This window comes from Numenius arquata, chromosome 16 (genome assembly GCF_964106895.1).
Source record: "Numenius arquata chromosome 16, bNumArq3.hap1.1, whole genome shotgun sequence".
Taxonomy (NCBI): Eukaryota; Metazoa; Chordata; class Aves; order Charadriiformes; family Scolopacidae; genus Numenius; species Numenius arquata.
The window spans coordinates 1,430,006-1,452,884 of NC_133591.1; the positions used below are offsets into that span (position 1 = coordinate 1,430,006).

General features: G+C 42.4%; 1 protein-coding gene across 1 annotated transcript; it reads left to right on the forward strand.

Annotated features, from left to right (window-relative positions):
- The first annotated feature begins 19 nt into the window (after positions 1-19).
- TANGO2 (transport and golgi organization 2 homolog) lies at positions 20-22,230 on the forward strand. Its single transcript, XM_074159388.1, has 9 exons — positions 20-69; positions 6,251-6,372; positions 10,663-10,751; positions 12,678-12,797; positions 13,735-13,849; positions 17,510-17,580; positions 18,381-18,534; positions 19,803-19,907; positions 20,960-22,230. The coding sequence occupies exons 2-9, from the start codon at positions 6,317-6,319 to the stop codon at positions 21,078-21,080; spliced, it is 831 nt and encodes a 276-aa protein (XP_074015489.1). The 5' UTR covers positions 20-69; positions 6,251-6,316; the 3' UTR covers positions 21,081-22,230.
- Positions 22,231-22,879: the final 649 nt, after the last annotated feature.

Consider the following 22,879-nt stretch of genomic DNA (forward strand, 5'->3'; position numbering starts at 1 on the left):
GTTTTGAACTGGCTGCGCTCCCGGAAGCGGCGCGGAGGGGATGCGGCGGTGGCGGCAGCAGCGCGCTGGGTGAGTGGGGAGCGCGGCGGGCTCTTCCTCTGAGGGTCCGGCGGGACCCCATCCCCGTCCCTCTCGGGGTCATGGCGGAGTCACCTCGGGCCAGCACCCCTTCTGCCTCGCGCTTGGGTGGGGGCCGGACTCGGAAATGGCCTTGAGTCGCCTCAGCTGTCACGAGTGGGGAGCCCGGGCCCGCGGTGCGGCCTGGCCTGGTCGGTCCGGTCCCTCTCCGCCGAGCGCCACAGCCCCAGCGCTCCGAGGCCGCGGGGACTGCTGTCCCCCTTTATGGCTGTCGTCGTCCCCGTCCTGTGTCGTGTCTTTCCCCCCCTTTTAAGGCTGTTGTCGTGTTGCCCCCCCCCCCCCCCCCCCCCCAGTGGGTGGCGTGAAGGAAGAGGCTCCTGAGCGCCTTTTGCAAAATAAAACTTTTTGTCCTAAATGTATCGACGGCAACTACTGGTGGTGGCCGGGTGGAACTTGTCAGGTACAAGAGTTTGATAAAGCAATGGTTTTAGCATATGGTGGCCCTTTGATGGCAGTTTGTCAAGAAATAGTTGCAGAAAGGCACTGAAAGGTGCTGATGTTTCGGTTCGTAGGCATCGAAAACACCGCGTTGGTTGGGGGGTTTTTTGAGAGAGACTTGTTTTGTGTTTATATGAGGCCAACGGGGCACAGGAAGCTCTGAGACACACTTGATTGTGAGCTCACTCTCCACCGTGTATTGTGCTGTTTTTAAGTCAAAATATGTAACAGAGACTTGACCTTTTTTCAGTTAAATAGCTTTTTTTTTTTTTTTTTTTAGTTGAGTCTTTTTAAGGCTTCCCATAGTTGTTAGCAGCAGTTTGCAGTTTGACTGAATTGATCCCGGCTATACAGAGATTCAAGTATCTCAGGTCTAACCAAAGCCATTAAAATTACAATTAAATAAGTAACTTTAACAGCAGAACTTACAAAATTCTGTTGTCTTTGCCTTATGTCTCCTGGAAGGATTATTTGAAGTCAAAGCAATAAGCTTTGATTGAAGCTCCTCTTCTGTTGCAATGTTCATTTTGTGTCTGCTATCTTGAAATAAATGAATGTTGTTTTTTTCTTAAGTAAGGATACTTGCAGGACTGCTTTTATCTACTTCACTGCTGTGGGTTTGTGTTTTCACTTGGTCCCTTCCTCCCCCCAGGTCTGCAGGTTGCCCTAGGTTTTGCTCGGGGCAGGTAGTAAGCTCAGAGTTACTGTAGATGAGGTGGGAAGAGCGGGAATAAAACCACACTGACATAAATGGTGATCACAGCCCTTCCCTCGCAGAAGTGAAGCTGGAGAATGTAAGACCAGCCGTTCTGGGTCGGCTCAGAGGCCCATGTGGACGGGTATTCTTTCTCTAGGGTGGGTCTAGAGGAACATCTCTAGGGAAGAGCATAAGAACAAAGCAAGTGTATATGATTCTTAAACAAAATATTTCCTCCAACTACTTGTAACAGACTTTCTGCGAATAAGAAATGGAAAATAGACTTTCTTGTCCAAAAAAAAAGGGTTCCTAGCTGGTTTCTCACTGAAGAAAACCTAGGTACTGTGAAAGCTGAAAATAAGTCTGTGCCTAAAAGGGAGCAGATGTAGCAAAAGGCTCTGGGTCTGCAGGCCTGTGGCAGGGAGAAGCTAAGACTCTTGAGAAACCGGGAGAAAGGCTGTCTTACTCCATCTCTTGCACATGTTTTTAAAACACGGTGTGAAAGGTGATGTTTGCTGGCCTTAGTTCCTCTTGGGAGCTGTACTAATCTAGTAAAATGCCAGAGAGAAATTGAGGGGCTGAAAATGAAATTAGCACCTTAAACTTGGGAATGGCACCCCCCTCACACGGTATTTTCTGTGTTATTCCTAAGTGTCCTACTGTGCGTTGCTGGCTCTCACAGTGGAGGCTGACCCTTCCCCTGGGCAGGGTTACAGCCCCTAGGTTAGTTACAAACCATCTTGGTACAAAGCAACCTGAAAGGCATCAGATTGTGGATCCATCTATTCCATCTCATCTTTAATGATTAGTGTTCCTACACAAAGGAAGTGCAAAAGCAAATCAATAAAATGCTTTTAAAAATGCAGCTGTGAGACACTTTTCTAGGGGAAAAAAAAAGTGGGTTACCTTTAAAAACTAATCAAGTATCTCTTTTCCATGATTTTAAAGTTCAGTGTTAAAAAAAAAAAAATCTCATTCCACTGTTGAAAGAAAATGCATCTAATTTCATTCTTTTATGAGCACTTGAGGAGTGTAGTTCTCACTTTCCCTTGGACGAATTCAAAAGAAACATTAAAATAGTTTTAGGTTCCACTGACCACGGAGTTGTTGCTGTGGTCCATAAAACTGGCAGAGCCCAGCGAGTAACGATCTGTAGCTGTCTCTTCAGCTGCACCTACCCAAGGGTTTGGGATGAGTTGGGAAGCGAGGGCTGTGGTAACTGACAGATGTTATTTATGATGCCTCATTTGCGAAAACACAATATGTAACAAATGGCTTCATTTTTCAAAGGCTGCTACTGGGAGTTCTTAAGGGTAAAGTGGTTTTATGCCAAATTGCGAGCTGATTGCTTCTAATCAACCAAATGATGGTAGAACCCTATGAAAAGAACAAACACAATATATCACGTTTGGGTCTCCTGATAGTCCCTCTAAACGCTACCTTATGCTGGCGTGTATCCACTCAGGCTTTTAACAGATCGTTAAAACCAGCAGAACAACACACTGTGCTGTCTGACAGAGTACAGTAGCACAGAATAAGAAATGTTTAGTTACTTTAATGTCATTTCCAAATCAGCAGTGCCATTTGGAGCAGATCGCTTAATTACAGGATGTTTGTAATTCTTGTCAAGCTGGTTTGTGTGTACCAGGCGTAAGTAAGTCAACAAACTGGAAACATATTACAGAAACAGGAGATTGTTGCTGTCATTTAACCCTTGGTAACTGTTGTCTTATTGACTAGGAATAATCGAACCAGACTTGATAAAAGCTCATTATGCAGAGAGCAGTAAGTCTTTGCTGTCTCCACCCTGGAGTAAGGTTTTTTTCAGCCATTCTGCAGCCCTTGTCGTGTTGCACATTATGCACATTCTGGCTTGTATTGTCTGCGGAACAGAACACCAGAGGGCTCGTGTTGTGCCACAACTTAGTCCTTTTTATTGGAACTCTTTATTTTTAACTAAGCCGCTTCCTGTGTCTCTAAGGATAGTTCTGAAGATACATTTTCTGCTGAAATGGAGCTAGAAAGTCATCAAAGCTTTTGATGGAGCTTTGGGCTTGCTGTAGGATCAAGTTGCAGGCGTGGAAGCCAGTGCTGACCTCATCTTTTCCATCTTCTCCTGGATTTGTGGGGGACGGCAGCTGAATGCAGAGAGGGCTGAGCTGAGCACACCTGCCTTGTAACGGCAGCTCTGCCCAACGTGCTTCCCTCATCCCAGAGCTGCAGGACCCTCTCCTCGGTGAATGTGAGCTTCAAAGAACGACACCTGTATGAGGATTTCTTGATTAAATGTTTAGGTGCTTATCATGTCTATGGCAGCCTCTTTGGGGTTTTTTTTCCTCATAACGTTTGTTAATTGTCTCAAATTTCAGACTATTCAAATTTGAGTTTGACTGACAATTTTTTCCATACAAACACACCATCAGGCCACCATCCAGCCCTGGGGATAAACACAACAAATGATGCAGATGCAACGTCAGCGCTGGGCAAAGAAGGGACCGGAACACAGTGGTTGCCCCTTTGCCCGTGCTGCATCACTGCTGTTTTAAGGGGTAGCTCGGTTTTATCTGGCTTGAACACTTCTGTCTGAATAACAGAAAAGGCTGGACTGTTTATGTAGGGCCTATAAACACTCGCTCTCCTTTCAAGGCTGGCAGGTGGAGCCCAAGATAAACATTACTGGTTGATATTTGGAGTTACTGAAAGCACAGATGTAACTGTAATGATATCAAGCAGAGTTGATGGGGTGACAGACAATTCTGTCAAAGCAGTGGTACCAAATAATAATGAATATGGATTCTAGAAAGGCATCAAAGTGTTGAAATGATTTGTTGCTCCAGATCATTGTGGTGAGTGTTACAAACGGACTCCGCTGCGCCTTGCTGACTGGCAGCCTTTGTGTAAGCCTCATGTTGACCAGTAGCTTTGCACAAACGGCTGTACTGAATTGATTGTTCGAAGGGAACTCAATAAATCAGCTAATGGAGCCTGAAGTGTGTTTATTAAAATAGTAGTCTTATGAGTGATTGTCAAGAGGGTTTTACTGCGTAATCCATCTAATTACCTGACAGGACACCTAATGAATACTTGGAGCCATATATCCATAGTCAGCAAGAGTAGTCAGTGACAGTTGCCCATTAAAGTTGTATTTTATATCTCTGGTTTCATCAAGTGCATTTCTTTGCACTTTGTCCAAAAAAAAAAAAAAAAGCTTTAAGGATTACCTACTGTATTGATGCTGATGCTGGACATGGGCTCCTCTCAGCTGAAGATTTGAAGGGGATCTCTGCTGAGCTATGAGTGTTGCTTCTGAGATAGTCTGGCATGGCTTAATATTTATAAATGTCAATCTCGATGCTCACACTGAGGAAAAAGTGAAAAGAATGAAGCTGTCATATGTCTGTCTGTGAAGCAGAGCAATAGTGTACAGTGTTAATCTAGCGATTTGCTTGTTCCATGAGCCGCTGTTAATGCATTTTATTTCATGTGCTTTATGGCCGTAAGTCCATTTCTGATGGGCAGCCAGTAATATATGCTTGACAGTAGAAGCTGCAGCCCTTTACCTTCCGAAGGACATGCAAAGCTGTAATTACAATGGCACTGTTTATTAAACTGAGTTGTAAGTTAATGTCTTGTTTTTAAAACAAGTTGCTCAACAAACAGGCAAGAAATTGCTCAATCTAGATTTCTTTCTTTATATAGCATTTTGGTACATTTCTTAAAGACAAACTAAAGCTCTCTGAAATTATCTGCCTTTTATTTTAACAAACATAATCTGCCCATTTTTTTGTGAGCTTCCAGGGGCGATGTTGCACCCTGAATTCTCAGAGCCGTGGTTAGGACCAGCCTTGTGCTGCTGCCGCTTCTGCGCCCGCGGAACGGGGAGGAGGACGTCGGGCTCGGTGCCGCTGTTGTTCATTGACATTCCTCCTGCTCCCAATTTCACGTTCGGTCAGGCTGCTGTCAAGGTCGGAGCGTTTCCATTTACTCCTGGAGCTGTCTGCGAGGAGATTGCCTGAGGAACAGAACAGCAGCAATCACTCAGCTAAAATAAACCCTTGCTCCTAGTTTGACGTTTATTGCCATGTCCTAACGGTAATGTTGGGAGCAGGGGTTGAAAGGTTTCGCCTGTCCTAATTTGAGTCTCTCATCAGTAATGACTTCAGCAGAAAGATTCACTTTTTGAAGGAGGGGAAAAAAACCAATCTCCTGTTTGGTTTCTGTGTAGCCTGTGCACGGAGTTACACACACACAATGACCGCTGCGAGATTCCCATTGTCTGGGAAAGAGGGGGAACTGGTTTATGCCCCAACCTTGCTGGAGGCTTCTGTTCCATAGGGTTGTCTGTCGTTGAGAGGACTTTTGGGAGCCCAGTCTTCTAGTGGGGACAATCTGTCAGACCTGAGGGTACCCCAGGTCCCCACACTCAGCCAGCGCTCGTTCATCCTGAGCTGCTTGGGTTGCCTGATGTTTTTCCCGATGGTAAAAAAGAATACTTTCTCCTGGGCTTTCATAGTAGCTTGGCCTAATACTTTATTTACAGGTTTGGAAGTGTCTTTGATCAGGCTTTTTCCAGCTTCTGCAGCTGTATGAGTCTTATTTTCTCCTTTATTCTAATAGAAGTATTTTGCCTTACTTGAGACGGGGGGAAGTGGTACTTTATTGGTAATGAGCGGAAAAGGACATAATAGGCTTTCTTTCATGTCTTGGTAGCACTCTAGACTTTGTCAGTATTTTCCTGATGCTTGTTTCTTTCCTACCAGTCTGAATTGGCCAAACATAACCCTGAAACAACTACCATAAGAACTTTGGTAGTAAACCATTCATTGAAACAAATCTATTTTGGAAGTCCTGCTTTATTTATTTATCTTTACTGTGAGCTATTATTGAGAACACTGCAATCTTTTAAGCTTCAGCTTAGAAGCAAGGTTATCGTTTTATAATTTGCAGTGTAATAGATAATCTTTATTTACTTTGTAGGCTATTACAGAATGACCTTGCACTGAGCCTTTGTGGAAGAAGCAAGATTTAAACATCGATTCTTCAATGTGCATCCTTCTATTCAAATTTGACCCCCGACCAGTTTCAAAAAATGCATACAGGTAAAGATGGCTCTAGTTAAAACAGATTTGTTTCTATAATTTTTTTTATAAAATTTGTTTTTGTAGCCAATGTTTGAATCACAAACTCAAGTCAGTATTACGTGTTCAACTATGTTTTTGTAACATTTAATTTAATGACTTTCCCCATTGGAGGACTTACTGTAACCTTTTGAGAACATGCTGGGTTTAGACTATGTCAGGAGACTTGGGCTTTGTAATTATGCACCTTTTGCAATTAAAATTTTGTTTAATAAACTAACAGTCATGTTAAAATTTTATGTAGTTAATATTAATTAAAATTTAAAATTTATTTAAAATTTTAGGTAATAAACTAATAGCCACATGTATGAAATCTTTAGCCAAAAGCTTAGGGAAAAAAAATAAGCATCCATGCTTCTAGGTAAGTTGTACTGGATGCGTTGATGTCATACAGTGAGTTTTCCAAACATTAAACTTCTGTAATAATTTTCTCTCTCATTATGGCCCTTAATTTTAAAAGTTCATACCCGACATCAGTATCTTTGAGTCCGTTCAGTATGTCATAGGAAGATGGCCCTTCAGGCCAGTGAGCAGACTGGGGAGTTCTACTGGTTTCTCTATTTATCCATACTCTGTTGGTTCCACGTTACTTTGTGGGGTACGAGCGCTGGTATTCATCTGGAACCATCAGTCAGTGTCCTCTGTAAATCATTGTGCCTTTCATTCACTTGTTCTGCCCTTTTGTATCGAGAAGCAGATGCCATTCCATAGAAAGAAAGGAAATGAGAACCGAAACTGCAGTTGTCCATAGAGCGCGTTCCTTTCTGCGTCTGGAATCTGCCTAAAAAGGGGTTTTGTTTATGGTGTGACTGGTGCTGAATTAATATATCCATTTATTTGGCTTGACTCTCTTTGTGTTGCTGGTTAGCAAAAGACAAATTCATCAATTTGATGCCTCTTGGGAAGATCCCTTGGATGTAAAGCGTAGCTGCTTGCCAAGTGAGCTTTCTGCCATGATCAATATTTAAAAGTAAAACTTGCAGTAGTTTTCTTGCTATAAAAAGTTGCATCAAGATTGAAATTATTGATTTACAGCAGAAAACAACTTGCCATCGGTGTCAAAATAGGAAAATGCTTTTGAGATGCTCTGGCCCCAATTCAAGAATAGTTAATTGTATTTAACTTTCTCAGTACCTTTTGTTAAGTGATGTCTTGCTCTGGATCTCCGAGAGAGATACTCGGCACCATCTGCTTCAGTGAGAAGTGCCAGACCATGGTGTTCTTGGGGTCAGGTTTAACATCAGATACATAACTTTTTTTTTTTTCCTTAACACACCATAACTAAATCTTCTTGCTTTTCTTTATTTCAAAAAATGTTTAAGTTCTTTCTTCTTAAATTGTTCCTAAGGGTTTTTCACCTTTGCCTCAGCTTTCTGCAGGAGGTGGCTGGGAGTGTCGGCTGGGAGTGGGACCTTCTTCGTTCTCTGTGCAGTATTAGAGCCGTTGGACCACATTACACCTCTCTGTGCCAGTCTCTTGCTAAACCTTATTTTTCCCTGACAACATGCGTGTGTTCCACTCTGCTGTATCTCTCTTTGTTTCACGGTGAGGTATTGGAATGGTTCTCCCAAGCAAAAGGGGATCCCTGCAGACACACTAATTTATCTGTCCACATTAAAACAGGCATCTACCACTGCTTTTCCTACTATCCTCTGCTTTGCTTTCTGGACTTCCCTGCAAATTCATCTCTTTAACACGATGTTTTAAAACATGATCATGAGGTGCCGGTCGCACATTAGAAATGCTACAGATAAAGAATTGTAATCAACTATAGAGAAAATAAAAAGGGCTGATGCTTCAGTGGCGTCCTTCCCGGAAGGAAGGTGCTCAGTATTCTGCCCAGCAAAGACAGTGTCTGTTGGAAAGCCCATCTCTAAGTAAAAGAAATTGTCTGAAATAGGCATTAAAAGTTGAAAAGACAAACTGTGTATCATTGGCTGTTTTCTTGTAGCCAATAAACTTTCTCAAACTAAAGCATGTTCTCCATAACACTGAGAATTTTCCATCCAGGTGGACTTCGGTTTCCAGAGCAGTACATTGGCCAATTTTCATGAGCACCTAATTAAGTGAAAAGCTACAGTTCCCCTTTGTGATATGCTAATGAATCTACCTTCCTTTGCCCTTGCGACTTGTTCTTCTGCCATTTCCCTCTGTGTTCTCTCTACAGACCTATGTGTAGTGAGGTTTAGTGCGGGGTAACAAAGCTTTACTCCGGTCCGTTATTACTGTCAAAGGTAACGTGCTGCCTGTACGTTTTTCTGAACTCTACGGTGTGCATCTTGCAAATAAATACACGCTTCAAGCTTCAAAGCTATAATCACAGTGTCTTTTTTTATAGAACTGAATTACATTGTAGGAAATTGCTCTAATGGAATGATTTCTCATGTTTTCATCTCTCTGCCTCAATGTTAAAATAAATCTTAATACGTAAATCCTAATACAGTTGAATTATTTCAGCTATAAAAATAGATGAATAGGCTTTTTGCAATTTATTAGGAGATGAAGGTCACTTAATATTGCTCCCTTTCAGTATGATTATGTTTAATAAAAGACAAAATGAAGATGTTTTGATTATAGTGGTTCTGTATACAGGCCTTGTGCTAAATTTAGGAGTCTGTGTATTAAACTGGAGATGGGGAATATTCAGTCACACCAGAAAGACTTCGCTTATTTTTGGTGTTTAGATACTATGAACAACCCACAGTTTCATGTCAAGAATTATTGGAGGCAAAATATAATTGGAGCTTCAGGAAATGAGAAATGCACTTCAGCCAAACTATTTTTTAACAGTAGAGATGTTTATTTAAATAAAAATCTGTAGAAGGAGGATGCATGCTGTTAATGGAGGATATTCAAGCAAGATGATAGAAATTGGGTAAACCAGCTGAAAGCCTGTAGATCATAGACTAGAATCAGCTAGAAGAGGAGAAATAAGGCAAGTCTGAAAGAATGATATTATGATTATTTGGCACTGGAAAGATAAAAACGTACATAACCTGTGCTTTCCAACAGACGCTGTCTTTGCTGGGCAAATACTGAGCATTGTCCTTACAGGAAGGGTACTTTTCAGGAGGACCTGTCTTGTATGGCCGCTGCTTCTTAAATACGTTGAACTTCGTCTTTCAAGTCTGCAGATGCCATTTATGATAATTATCAAAGCAGAGAGCAGAGGGAACCAGGCCAGCAGAATTTTCTGTCACTGCCATTTCTTAATAATGTCTGGTGGTTTTTAATATCTATATGTTTTCTAAAATAATCACATTTTAGGTGGCACATGAAGAGCTGCAACACACTTTTTGTCAGGACAGCACTTGGTCTTGTCGAGTGATGTGTTTATTTCTAAATATAAATAATGGATTTCATCCGGCAGCATTTTTCAATTGCATATTATTTTTTATAACTGCTTCCTACCTCCTGAATGTGCATCCTCCGGGGCCCTTGTAGTTTCTCTGCTTCAAGGGCTGACTCTCATTAACGATTTGACTATTTTGTCCTGCTGTTGTAGCAGAATTCAGGTAATGCAAGTAACTACACATGGGGGAAAAACGCACAAACCAACAAAAAACTGGGGGGGGGGGGAACCCCCACCGAAATACGGCTTGATTGTTTCAAAACCCCCTGCCCACCCCCCCCCGTTCCTTCTCTGCCTCCTCGAACATGCCGTCTCTTCTTCCAGTGAGTTTCGGTGGGGCTAGACCTTTGAGACTGTCACAGATTTCTCTCTGTTCTAGGTACTTACACACAAAAACATCTGACTTGTATCTTTGAACCACATAAACAGAGCTTTAGGTGTTCAAGTTAGGTTAAAAAATACTCTATGTGATCCTAAGTAAAAATCTACTAAAAACATATTCTTGTGCTACAGATTTTTTTTTTTTTTTACATTACCTATACATCTGTGGGTTACCTTTAAATTTTCATTAGTTAAGCTGTAACTTCATACGCTGAGGAATCTTCAGATTGCTTCCGCGATCTTCGTTCAGTCTCTTGCACCGGAAGCGTTATTCTTTGGAAATAGTAGCTGCCTCGGTCATGCAACAAGCTCGAGGTGCTGAGTGTCTCGAGACGAGAGAAGGCTGCGTCGGGTGTCGCTCAGCCTTTGCACTGAGCGATAAAGGTGAGGTGGGAGGACGAAGGATGGTTTCACACTTCAAATGAGCTGATGCTGTGGCAAGAATTGGATTCTGTTCCTGCCTGTGCTGTGAAATTCCTATTTGTAAGTAATAGTATCCTTTTCCTCATGTTCCACAGGCTTATTCTAGCAGCCAATCGAGATGAGTTTTACCACAGACCATCCAAATCGGCAGATTTTTGGGACAGCAGCAATGAGATCCTTAGCGGTATGCATGTCTTCTTGTTTTGAGTGGTTTTCATACAATTTATCAGGGAATTATGGCCTGGATTTTTTGTTATTGGGGCGGCGGTGTTGCATTTCTAATAAGAAACTTGCTTCTTCCCTATGTATCTGGGGAAAAGCATGTCATAAGTTTGAAAGATGAGCTGTGCTGTTATTATCTTGTTTGCGTGTTAGTATCTTGTGGTTTCTTTCCCAGTTTTACGTTCTTTAACTCATTTCAGTCCGAGCAGTGCAGTTAATTTGTCCATCACAAACGATTACTTTAGCTTTGACAGATACACTGAAATACTTCTTCAAATAGGTGGAATTAGTTATTCCACAGACTCGTTGTCTGTAATAGCGACTTGAAATCATTAAACCAAGCCTCAAGAGAGTGAGAACTTTCTCATTTCATATTGGTTAATAACTTATAGGCTACAGAATGATTTTAGTTATTGATCCATCAATTTATTAGCTTTCATGTCTACATTTTGCTAAGCTGACAGCAGCGTCACTCAGCTGTTGGCTTCCCCTTCGTAGGGAATCTATCTGTAGTCATTTTGAAGTGTAATCAATACTTCTGCCTTTCCTCAGACACAGAGATGAAGCTCTCGTGACAAAGCGTTGTTTAAATGCAAGATTTTGACATTGTAAATACTCCTTGCTGATGCTGACTGTTACTGTTGTTGGCAAGGAGGGCTGTGGGGACAAACCGCTCCCGCTGCACCACAGCTCCCTCCGTTCTGAAGCTCTGGCTGGCGCTTCTCTTCTGTGCCAGGCGTTCTGGATGCTGCTTCCCCTGCTATGTAGCAGTTTAAAACGAACAAACAAAAAGCTGTCCTGAAAACAGAAAGGCCCAGAATTTTCGTCTTTTATACCCTTGTCAGCTCTGTCCGTATTTGGCATAAGGAACTGGTCTGTTCTCCATCCGGGGGGTATCTGTGGAGATCCCATGAATGTGTGCCTTTGAGCTAATGTTATCTCAAATGAAAGCAGCAACTTGAACCAAAATAAACCAAATTTATTCTTTGTGTGACTTAAAAATGAAAAAATATTTTGCATTTACAGCAGTTTCGGAGAGCATGGCTTGCTCTGTGTTAATCCCCGGACATTGGGCAGCAAAGCTGCGGGGTTTTATTTGTGAGCCTTTCAGTCAAGGCAGAGAACAGCAGTGACAGTGTTGTGTGAAGGTGTGAGATGGCTGAACCCGAGACTGAAGTTCTGGATACAGAAGCACAAAAGGAATTTCCGAATAAGGATCCAAAACCTGTTCTTTTGATCTTCTAATAAAAGTTGTCTTATGACATGATGATTCAGAATTTAAACATTTCTGACACTATACATGTTATATTGAATTAGTTCTTGTTTTTTCCATTAAATCCTTGCTGGTGAACCCAAGCTCATTGCAAATAGGTAGTGGGAGGTTTTAACTTGTATTCTCTTTCAAGAGTTTTGGTTGTGGGCTTCAGTTTTGTAGGATCCCCTCCTCAATGTAAATTACTGTTACCAGAGTCCAGGATCTTTATCAGTTACCAGCCAACTCTAGATTTTTTTCTGGTTACTTATGAATTAAAACTTCCAAATAACATTAATCTTTTGAGACTTGCCTTTGAGCTAACAAGCATTCTGAGCCTACTTAAAGTTTTATATGTATTTTAGCATATAGGGAAAGCTTATGATTTTGCTTTTAAATTTAATTTTCTCATTATCTCTCATCTATTATTGCAGGAGCTTGGAAAATATTTGATAGTGCAGAGTTGGAGGGTGGATAATTGAAGTGAACTTACCTCCCTTGTCCAGGAAGACAGTCTTGTACCTACTGCATTTTACCCAGCCTGATCAAGACACAGGATTTGCATTAAGAATTGTGATTTAAGCTTGAGATTTTTAAAAATGAATGTAATAACCTAATTCTTACTTATTCCCATAGGTCTGGATATGGAGGAAGGAAAAGAAGGTGGGACGTGGCTGGGAATCAGTAAGAAAGGCAAGATGGCAGCCCTGACAAACTACATGCAGCCAAAGATTGATAAAAATGCAAAAGGAAGAGGTATGAAGGATTAGAAATAGAAGAAAATGGACAGATAAAATGGTTATGTGCTGTAAACAGAGTTTGTGAGCTGATGAGTTTGAGTACCTGTGGGGAGAACTGGACTTGGATAACGATTCTCTAATCAATCAGGCAAAAGTAAAACAAGGTGCAGCGCCTAGAGCCTGGCGTTATGTTCAGACAAGAAAGGCAGCTCCAGCTGTCTTCTCCTGAAAGTAATTCTCATTAATGGTCAGGACAACCAGGCAAGCATTGAGCTAGATTTAGATTACAGTAGACTTTTTTCAAATGTGTATGTTCTTGTACAAACACCGAAGTCAAGGAGACACTGCGACTTGGCCTGTGCTGGAGGTTAACATAATAGAGCATTGTAGTCTCTTCTCCCCTACACATTGATAAATTGGAGGAGCAGAAATAATAGGAAAAAAACCTCCTCAGAAAGAGCGCATCTATGGGTTGCTTTCTTTTTTTTTTTTTCTGTAGTAAAACTAGGTGTGTTTGTAACTGTCATAGAGTGCTGCCCTGGGAATAGATTGCAATGGCAAAACATGTTGTACAGAGAAACAAACGAACCATGTCGTTTGTATTTCATTTTATGGTCATACATCAGGGAAATGAGGCAAGACAGGAAAGAGCTTGGGAAGGTGAGAGGAGAGGAAAGGCGCAGCCAGTAGAGAATAGTTGCTAAATATGAATTCTGTAGAAATTTTAAGCAAGAGCTTTTAACTGAGTTCTTCAGAGTAAAAGTCAAGCTCTTAATGTGAATGATCCAATGCTCTCAGGCTTTTAAAGGCTGGGTGGTTGGTCTGGGTTTGGTTTCTCCCACTGTTACACCCTGCTGGTAAGAGGAATCTTGTGTCTTACTGTTGGTTTTACCAAACCTGTCAGAATAGTGAGTTCACATGTACAAGTTGCTCTATGTACTTCTCTTCCTTAGGTGCTCTTGTAACAAACTTCTTGACCGCAGATCTGGACAGCTACTCTTACTTGAAGAAAGTTTCCGTAGAGGGACATCTTTACAATGGATTTAATTTATTAGCAGCTGACTTCAAGTAAGTCTACAAAACATCACAGTTCACATGTCAAAGGGAGAAGGATAATCACAGTGGCGCACATATCCTTCTTAGCACAGAAGTGTAATGATACACAAACTAGAGCTTTTCTGTTTTGCTAATTGTCATGTAAGGTTCCAGTGTTACTCAAGTCATAATTTCCTTTGTTATTTTTCTATCTTTCACTGGAGAGCTATCTTCTATTCTCATCATTGCTTCCCGCAAATCTTGTGACTCTTGCCGTAACAGCCCATAGTCAATCTTTCCCCTGAAGGCTATGTGGCTTGTGTTTTGGAGAAAACAAAACTTTGGCTCCATAATTTTTCAGAAATGTTTTTTTTTTTTCCTCTGAGAGGTGGCTGCTGTGGCAGGATTAGAACAGCTGAAAGCTTTCAAGCTATTATTCCTGTCAGAGTGGCTGTATCATTAATCTTTGCTGCAACATTAAAAAAAAAAAAAAATCAGTACATCTCAAATGCATTAACTTCTTCCAGTTTCTGTAGCTGAAGAGAGAACGTTGGATACTTGATATAGTCAGTGTGGTTGGCACAATCCTGTCCACTGCCCATCCACGTGTGTGCTCACATGCGTATGGAGCTCCGTGTCCATCCACACCACCCTCCTCATGTTTTTGCCCAATTTCCTCTTTGTTGGGATCCGTCACTCCTGAGCTTGGAGGAGGTGGTCCTTGAAGGTTAATGCATGGTGCTGCCTGGCAGGCCTTCATAGATTGGAAGGCTTTCTGGAACTGAAAAGATCATGGAAGAAATAGCCTTTCTGTGTTTTCAAGCAAACGTGATATTCAAGGTGTGACCTAGCCAGCAATAAAAAAGTTTGAGGTTTTGTTTTAATTTAGGTAAATAGAATAGTCATAACGGCTGCTAGTGTAATGATATTAAAGTAGACTCGGTTGCCATTATTTGTTAAGGCAATCATTCATGTTGGGTTTATTTGTTTTATTCCTCCGTGCCAGGCTGTAGGGAATTGTATGCCCAATTGAATAGTCTTGCCACGGGGATACAGGTCATAATTCCTTGCCGAGTACCACGCGGAAAGCTGTACGTGTTGATTAACTTCTCCGTTTTGACATGTCCTTAGCCCTGGGTACGCTGGTGAAATGAAATTCTTGGCAAGCTAATGATGCAGAGCAATTTCTACAAGACATGTAAACTTGTCATTTTAGGAAATTAGGAGCATTCCTGAGAGAAATGTAGTATAGCAATGGAAGTTACTTTTCTATGTAAATGGAAAACGTTATTGTAGTTGATGCTGTTTCATTAGGCCACGTTACTGTGCAAAGTGAAGATGGAAAACTATTCTTCACGTGTTCTTCTGTTGTGTAACAAACAGTGATTGGCTCTGTGTGAGCGGTGTGAAATGGAGAGGAAACTCAAAAATGAAGCCCTGTTTGGGGGGTGGGGGTGTGTGTATCTGAGCCCATGGTACCGCTGAGCGTAAGGGGCACATTTAGAGAGAGATTTACAGCGTTTGGGTTTTCCGATACACGTTTCAGGAAAGAAATTTGTATTGTCTCTGAGTACTGTTATGGTGACAGAATGGGTGATGGGGTGCAGTGATGTGAGGAGAGCTGGAAACCATCCTGCCGCTTGGAAAATCAAATTGTTTATTCCCGCAGCTTTGCGTGACTCTCATTTTAAACACTTGTGGGTTCTGACACTTCCAGTGTAATCTCTTCGCTCTGTGGCATCTCATGATGTCAATTTAAAAGCTATTCACTTATTTGTTCAATAAGAATACTGTATTGGAAAAAATACTTGGTACTTTTAGTTTTCTAATCTTTCCGGTTTCTCGTCTTGCTGTACCTGCGGGGTGTCAGAGTCACGAATACTTGTCCCATTATGTTAAATGTACTGTTATGTTCAATGGATGGCATCTGGCACACAGTCTCTGTCCGGGGTCTCGTGTGGCTGCACAATCAGCTCCCAAGAAGGCAGTGTTGCTGCTCCCCCAGTTGTGACTCTCATAAAGTGATGACAATAGGAGCCAGTAGACTTTTTTGGTTTTTTTTAAATCCTCACCATAGCTGACAGCAGAAAGAGAAAAAACTAAAGCTACGTAAAAATTATGCTCTTGGATACATCATTCTGTCAAAAAAATGTAAGCAATAATAAATATGCTAGGAAATATTCTAGGCAGCACAAATCTCAGTAGTAGTAGATGCTTCACAGCGGCATGAAAGCCACGCAGGGTTTCTTCTCAATGCTGATGAAATGTAAGCAAAGTCCTGCCCCCCTGCCCTGCCTCGGCTGCGGGGCGGCTCCAAGTCGTGGTTCGACAACTTGAAAAGGGAGTATTTAATGCACCAGTAGAATTGGTTGTGTAATTGCTGGTGTCTTAACTAAAAAAAAAAACACTATAATGACCTTAATGATTTTGCCTTTTTAATTTTTTTAATGACCCAGGTCTTAATGTTAAAACAGGCCATTAGCAGCCAACTTTTTTCCTGTTTTTTAGTTTTGCTTTACTTGTTCTCCCTGTGCTTAGTCACTGGCTGTATCGTATTAATCCTTATTTATGGATTATATTTTTTGAAGTATTACTACTTGCTTTTGGGATCCAGTATACATCGTTTGCTCTGTGGAAGACATCAGCTCAGTAACTTGAGGTGACCTAGAGTACTCAACTCGCACACTGCTTTTTCTGTGCCCCCGTTGATGGAAAACTGGATGTGCCAGAGCTGTGAGTCCATGGCTTCTTCCCTCCTGGCATGTGACTAGGGATGAGAAGTCAGGCTGGGCTATTAATGACAGCTCTGCTCAACACTCCCCTTTATTAGCTGCCAAGGGATTCTTTTAGTATTAGTGCTAATTGTGTGCCAGCTCTTACATAAAGAGTGCACCAAGAATGCTGAGGGAAGACCTGCCATTGGCTTTGAAAGGCCATAACGTGCTTTGAGCAAGATGATTAACACCATCCTGGTTTCAGAGGTTTCGGTGTTTGAATAACTGAGCTCAGACACCCAGATCTCCTCCTAGAAGGTCTGCTGATCCTTTGAACTCCATTCCTTTTTCACTCCTGTAAGGTCCTGGGCATCTCAGACACATAGCTTAGTATTTGCAGCCAAATATAGCACGGCTCAGCCTCTCTGGCTGGCTCAGGCTTTTCCTGTCTCCTTGAAGACCTGGCAGAGTCCAGGTAAGGGAAGGGTGTGCGAGAGTCTTGTATTGGAAATCTTATAAAATTCAGTGGGCCTAAAACTTTACTTCTGCCACTAACCCAGCCCCTCAGAACGCAGTAGCCTTTCCAAAGAGGTGGTGGGAAAACGATACTTCCTGTGATGGATTCTCCTTTTGATCTGTGTCCCCTTCCCCCAGGTAATGAAATCCCCGGTTATTCAAACCATACAGATTTTTGTCATTAAGTCTGGCTGCTTCCTATGCAGCAGTTCTGGGGTTTTACTGAATTTTTTTACAGTTATGCTTAAAAATTATAATGGTGCTGTTTGACAGTGGTGGAGCCAATACAGTGTTTTGAGGAGGAGAGTAATACAACTCATCGGTTAATCTGTGAGCTGTGGTGTCAGGGTAGTAACGGTGGGAGAAACATCTTGCTGGGTTTGAAGATTGCATGAAATTAGAGCGTAATCAAATAGAGAAGCTGATGGTTTTTCAAGGAGAAATTCTTATTTATATTTTTCAGTACCACCAAAGGAGATGTAATTTGCTACTATGGAAACAAAGGAGAGCCAGAGCCTGTTTTCCTAAATCCTGGTAGGTTTTCTTCAGAAAGCTCTGAATATTATTCCTGGTTTTAAAGGAGTCAGAACGGTGTGGAACCATCTGGTTGTTATTGCTTTGAAATCTTAAAACTTATCACGTAAACTCTTTATTATGGATTTCATTAATTTGATGACATGTAAAGCTTAAAGGGTTGAAGTTGCTTTACAGAAATAAACTCAACAATATCATGATTACAAGGTTTTGTGCTTAGGTTATGGAACACTGGAAGGTTTCTATCAGTTGTCTTCGGGAGGAAAAAAAAGGCTTTGCTATTTCCCTGATTTCACACCACAGTGTACGTTGTGTTAATAACAGTGCTGAAAATCTCAAATATAGCTAATTTTAGTAAACTTAAAGTAATTATGCTCTGAAGTGGGTATTTTGGATGGGTTTTTTTATGGTTGTGTGTTGGTTTTGTGGGGTTTTTTCCCCCCACTAAACCAGTCAGCAGTAGTGGTCCAGAGAAGTTGTTGGGAAATGGTTAAGTTATTTTAAGAGTTTCACACCCGGGGGATTCTTACTATCTGCAGGCATGTTGTATTTGTTTTATCACATGATACGCATCTTTGATACGTAGTTTAATGACCTCACTTATTTTTGAAGCAAAATGAAAGCCAGCAATAAGATGAATAAGCAAATTATCATAAGAGATTCATGATGAATTTGCTGATGGCATCTGTCCCTTGGACTGTGTGGGATAAGATAATTATGAAGTTATTTTTGCATAGTACATAAGTTAATTTTCTCTGCTCCAGAGCTTAATAAGTTGTTTGGGGTTTTTTCATGTATAGGAATATATGGATTGAGTAATTCTTTGTTGGATACACCATGGAAGAAACTTCAGTATGGGAAGCAGCTTTTCACAGAAGTGGTCAAGAGGAGTCAAGACCTCACCAAAGAAGACTTGGTGCAGGAGCTTCTTACCGTGATGAATAACCAAGAGCCGTAAGAACGCGACAGCCGGAATTTACTCAAAATGCCATGTGACCAGTTTAAAAGTTGCATGTAGAAACTGCTTTGAGAGAAAAGAAACTTTTGCCTTATATTAATTAATTAAAGCTGGGTAGAGAAGGGCAGAAGTGATGTTCTGCTCTGCACAGAGCCTGACGTGCAGCAATGGGGATTTTTCAGCAGCAGCCCCAGTACACACCATTACTGCAGTCGGTGCTCACAGAGCATTTAACTGTCAGACACGAGGCAGGGTAAAGGAGGTGCCGGGCTCTAAATTCATACCATCCCTCACTGACCAGTCACCGTCACGTTTAGCCTGATTCTCCCTGTCTGGGGGGGAGGATTTGTGTTGAAGCAAAGCTGTTTCTGGTGCATAGACCCACTTTTCTGACTTTATCAGCTCAATTTTAATGCTAGTGTTCATGTTTGTGGCATTTTTCAATGGTTCAAAATAAGAACTCAGACACCTGAGTAATGAGTAGTAATTGGGAAGTCTGCTAAGCCTCTTAATTACTTTTTTCTTATGATAGCAGATCAAGTGATTTTTCAAATCCTTTGCTGTGAGGGTGGTGAGAGCCTGGCCCAGGTTGCCCGGAGAAGCTGTGGCTGCCCCATCCCTGGAGGGGTTCAAGGCCAGGTTGGAGGGGGCTTGGAGCAACCTGGTCTGGTGGCAGGTGTCCCTGCCCAGGGCAGGGGGTGCCACTGGGGGGGCTTTAAGGTCCCTTCCCACCCAAACCATTCTGTGATTCTATGACGTGTCAAGAAATTTGGGTGCAAGCTCACCTTGTCCTCTGCTGCATCTACACAAACTTTATTTTAAGGATTGTCCTAGGTATTTTCTGGGTATTCCAGACAAGACTGAAGGGAACGGAGTCCTTTCCTACAGAAAAATGCCAGATTATGTGATGTGCCACAAATGACTTCATCATTAATGTCTCAATTGAAACTAAAATAGAGAAAAGATAACTAAAATACAAAGAATAACAAGGAAAGTGAAAAAATTCTCAGGGTATGAAAAAATTTCTTTAAGTGAGACAAAAGCTTAAGACCTTGAAAGAATGTCTCTGGGAAAGAGCTTACAAACTGGCTTATCTTTGGTGTTCCTTGTACTTTAGTTTTGAACACAATTCACGCTTTTTGAAAAGCAATTGTTATTTATCAGCCACCTGGTCAACACAGCATGCTTCAAGAGGGATGAATGGGTTAATGTTGGAGAATTAAATTTATTTTATTTTATTAATTTAATACTGCTTTTTTTCCAGTCAATTGCCAGACCCTGCGATTGAAGACCAGGGGAAGGATTACATCCGCCCCATACTGAACAAGTACGCAGCCGTGTGCGTGCGCTGCCCGGGGTACGGGACAAGGTAAAAATTCATAGAAATAGAGGGGTATGGGGTCAAAGCATCTCTCGAACCCAAATGACGCTGCTCTAAGTTTTAACTCTATATTGGCTGCTTCAAATTTGTTCCAATATTAATCAGGTGTAATTTGGTAAAGTATTTCCTCGCTCAGCATTTCCCTGCTAGATTTTCTGGAGTCCAGGTTTGCTGCTGCTGAGCATTTTGAGCACACATTATGGTCTGTCTTTAGTGGGGAACATGATGGAGCTTCAGTTCGTCCAAGACAGGAAAGTCCACTTCTCTTGGTTCCCCAGGGGAGCAGCAGATCCCACCACCTCTGATTTTGAGTTTAGTAAAACAGGAAAAGCTTTGAAATCATGTTTTTAGCAGGAAAACATAATTATCTTCTATAGCTGAGGAACTGCAGAAGACATTTCTCTTCCGAGAGCGAGGATAGTTCCATCTGCGTGGCTGGGTTGGAGGTTTCTTTAGGCATGTTGTTGTCTTGTGGCGCTGCCGTTTTCGGACATTAAAAACCTGTTACTCTTGTTTAAAAGAACTTGTATTTCCATTTCTCCCGTAACTGCTGTTGCTGGTTTTACTGAGAGATTCTCACTTTCTGCTCAGGCTGTTCTGCCAAAGCTGCGAGAACAGGATAACGCGACGCTGCTTGCCTTTGCTCTGCTTTGGAAAGCTCCTAGAGAGAGAAAAGTTCTCCTGGGACTGTGTATCAGCGTCCTGTGACAATAATGAACGATGTTTAAATCGGAACAGACAATTCTGTGAAGAAAAACTTGGTTTTATGCTACTTCTGGGTGGAACACTTGGCACTAAAAAAAAGTTAGGCCTTTTATCGTACTGTGTGTCGATGAGCAGCTCCGTGCAGCAGGGAGTCGGGGCAGTGGGGTGATAAAAGGTGCCCGTTTGCACTTGCCAGGCCGATTTCTGTCCTGCTGGTGCGGGGATGAGGCGATCAGGAAAATAAATGGGCTAAAACCTCAGGGGATGAGGGCTGGGACCCTGCAAATTCCTGTAACGGACACAAGGCCTAACCTTCTGCCCCGTTGTTGTTCCAGGACGAACACGGTTGTTCTGGTTGACTCGGAAGGACAGGTCACCTTCACCGAGCGCAATATGATCGACGCGGACGTCGACCGGTGGAAAACCAGCACCTACGAGTTCAAACTGCACACGTAACCGGCCCCTATGGATTCACACTGCGTCCGGAACCAGCCCCTATGGACTCACATTGCTCCCGGGGCAGCTTTCCGCTGGGACGGTCGCAATAAAAGCAGCGAGAGCACAAGCCATTAACTCCGGTGAATGCTTTGTTCCAGCCTCCACGAGCTCAGAACGGCCAGGGAAGCTAAAGTTGAAGCAAGCGGGCAGCGTACCCTCAGCGTACCCTGTCAGGCTCACAGGCCCTTTGGGTAACACCAAAAGAAGAAACTCTTTTCACATCAAAGTAGCAGTTCATCATCAGAAATAATTTTTTAACTCTCGCCCTGCCTCCGGGGCAAGGCCTTCTCTGCCCAAGACAAAGTCATTGCTTTTTTGTGGGTGTGGTTGGGTTTGGGGTGGTGTTTTCTTAGTCAAAGATGTTTTAAGTAGACTCTGAAACACGTTTTCAGCTCCGAGGAGGGGATACATTTGCTGCTTTTGTTGCTCTGGCTGGAGGTTTTACCAGCCTTTGCTTTCCCTTCAACACAACCTGCCGAGATGGTGGGGCTGGTGCCGACGTGTGGTAAATGAGTGGATGTTTCCGTTGCAGCACCGCGTGCTCCAGCGGCACTTACCCATTGCGGCGGCGCTGCGCTGCGATGCTCTGCCTGGGGAGGGCAGGGGGGTCTGTACGTTTCTTTTCCCACAGCTACTGCAGGGAAATACGGCTTATTCCTAAAGCCTGACTGGAGAGGAGGGAGGCAATTCAGTTCAGCCTCTGCCCAGTTTTACTGAAAAAAATCACAGGAACAGATTTCTTATCTTTCACCTGAATAAAATTGTTTGTCTTGTGACCCCTTGTTCCCCGACAGTCTCATTAGCAACACTGGGGGTTTTATTTCCCTCCCCGGCAGGCAGGGAAGGGGCGGGTAGCTGTTTGCAAACAGAACCTGAATGGGAAGTTCACATCCGTGGGCTGGATTGTACGTGGGCAATTTCGGCTTCATTTCTTTATGGCTGTAACATGTTAAAGCCTGGAGCGAGAGAGAAGGCTCATAGATCTTGAGTAAAAATCGCTCTTTGTTGTCAGGGGACATCATTGCAGCCTTACATTGCTGAAAACGTTGGGTATTGAGGTGCACTTCGTGTGTTCTGACATGTGTGAATTAAAAAGCTATTGAAATGCATGCTTTTTGCAGTTACTGAGTGCCAGGGCAGGCGACAGAAGAGTCTCGTTAATACCAAGATAATTTAAAACCCTGAGTTATTTTGCTGCTATTGGTGTCCTGCTTGGACTTCGTTTGGATGCTGAATATTGTTAGTAATGGATCACTGATACTTTTTTTTATATATATATATATATATGAATGTATTCTTTTTACAAGCCTCTGATTAGTTATTAGGAAGCAGCAGGATCTCTGATACTCATCCCAAAGCTGTGAACTGCTCCTCTGTGCCCGCCCGGAGCTGTTGGGGTGTTCCCACGTGTCTGTCCAGGAGGCGGCAGTAAATCCGAGTTACCTCTGAGGTGATGCTGTGAAAGGCCAGTCCCAGATTTCTAATTGCCAGGAGATGCTAAAGCAGCATTTAGTCAATTATTTCCTTTGTATTTGCATATTTAAATAGCTTCTGGGTACCGGGCTGTTGGCGTGACGGGTCGCAGGCGTGGACTGAGCGCGAGATGAAGGACTTTTTGACGGAGAGGATGGATGGAGCCCTGTTGGGTTCCGCACCCGGAGCTGTCTCTGCGCTGCCAGCGAGGGTTTTCCCGTCTCCGTTTTCTGCTCATCGTTTAAACCGTGTGTTGGTGTGAATAAAAACGTTATTGTTGTTTC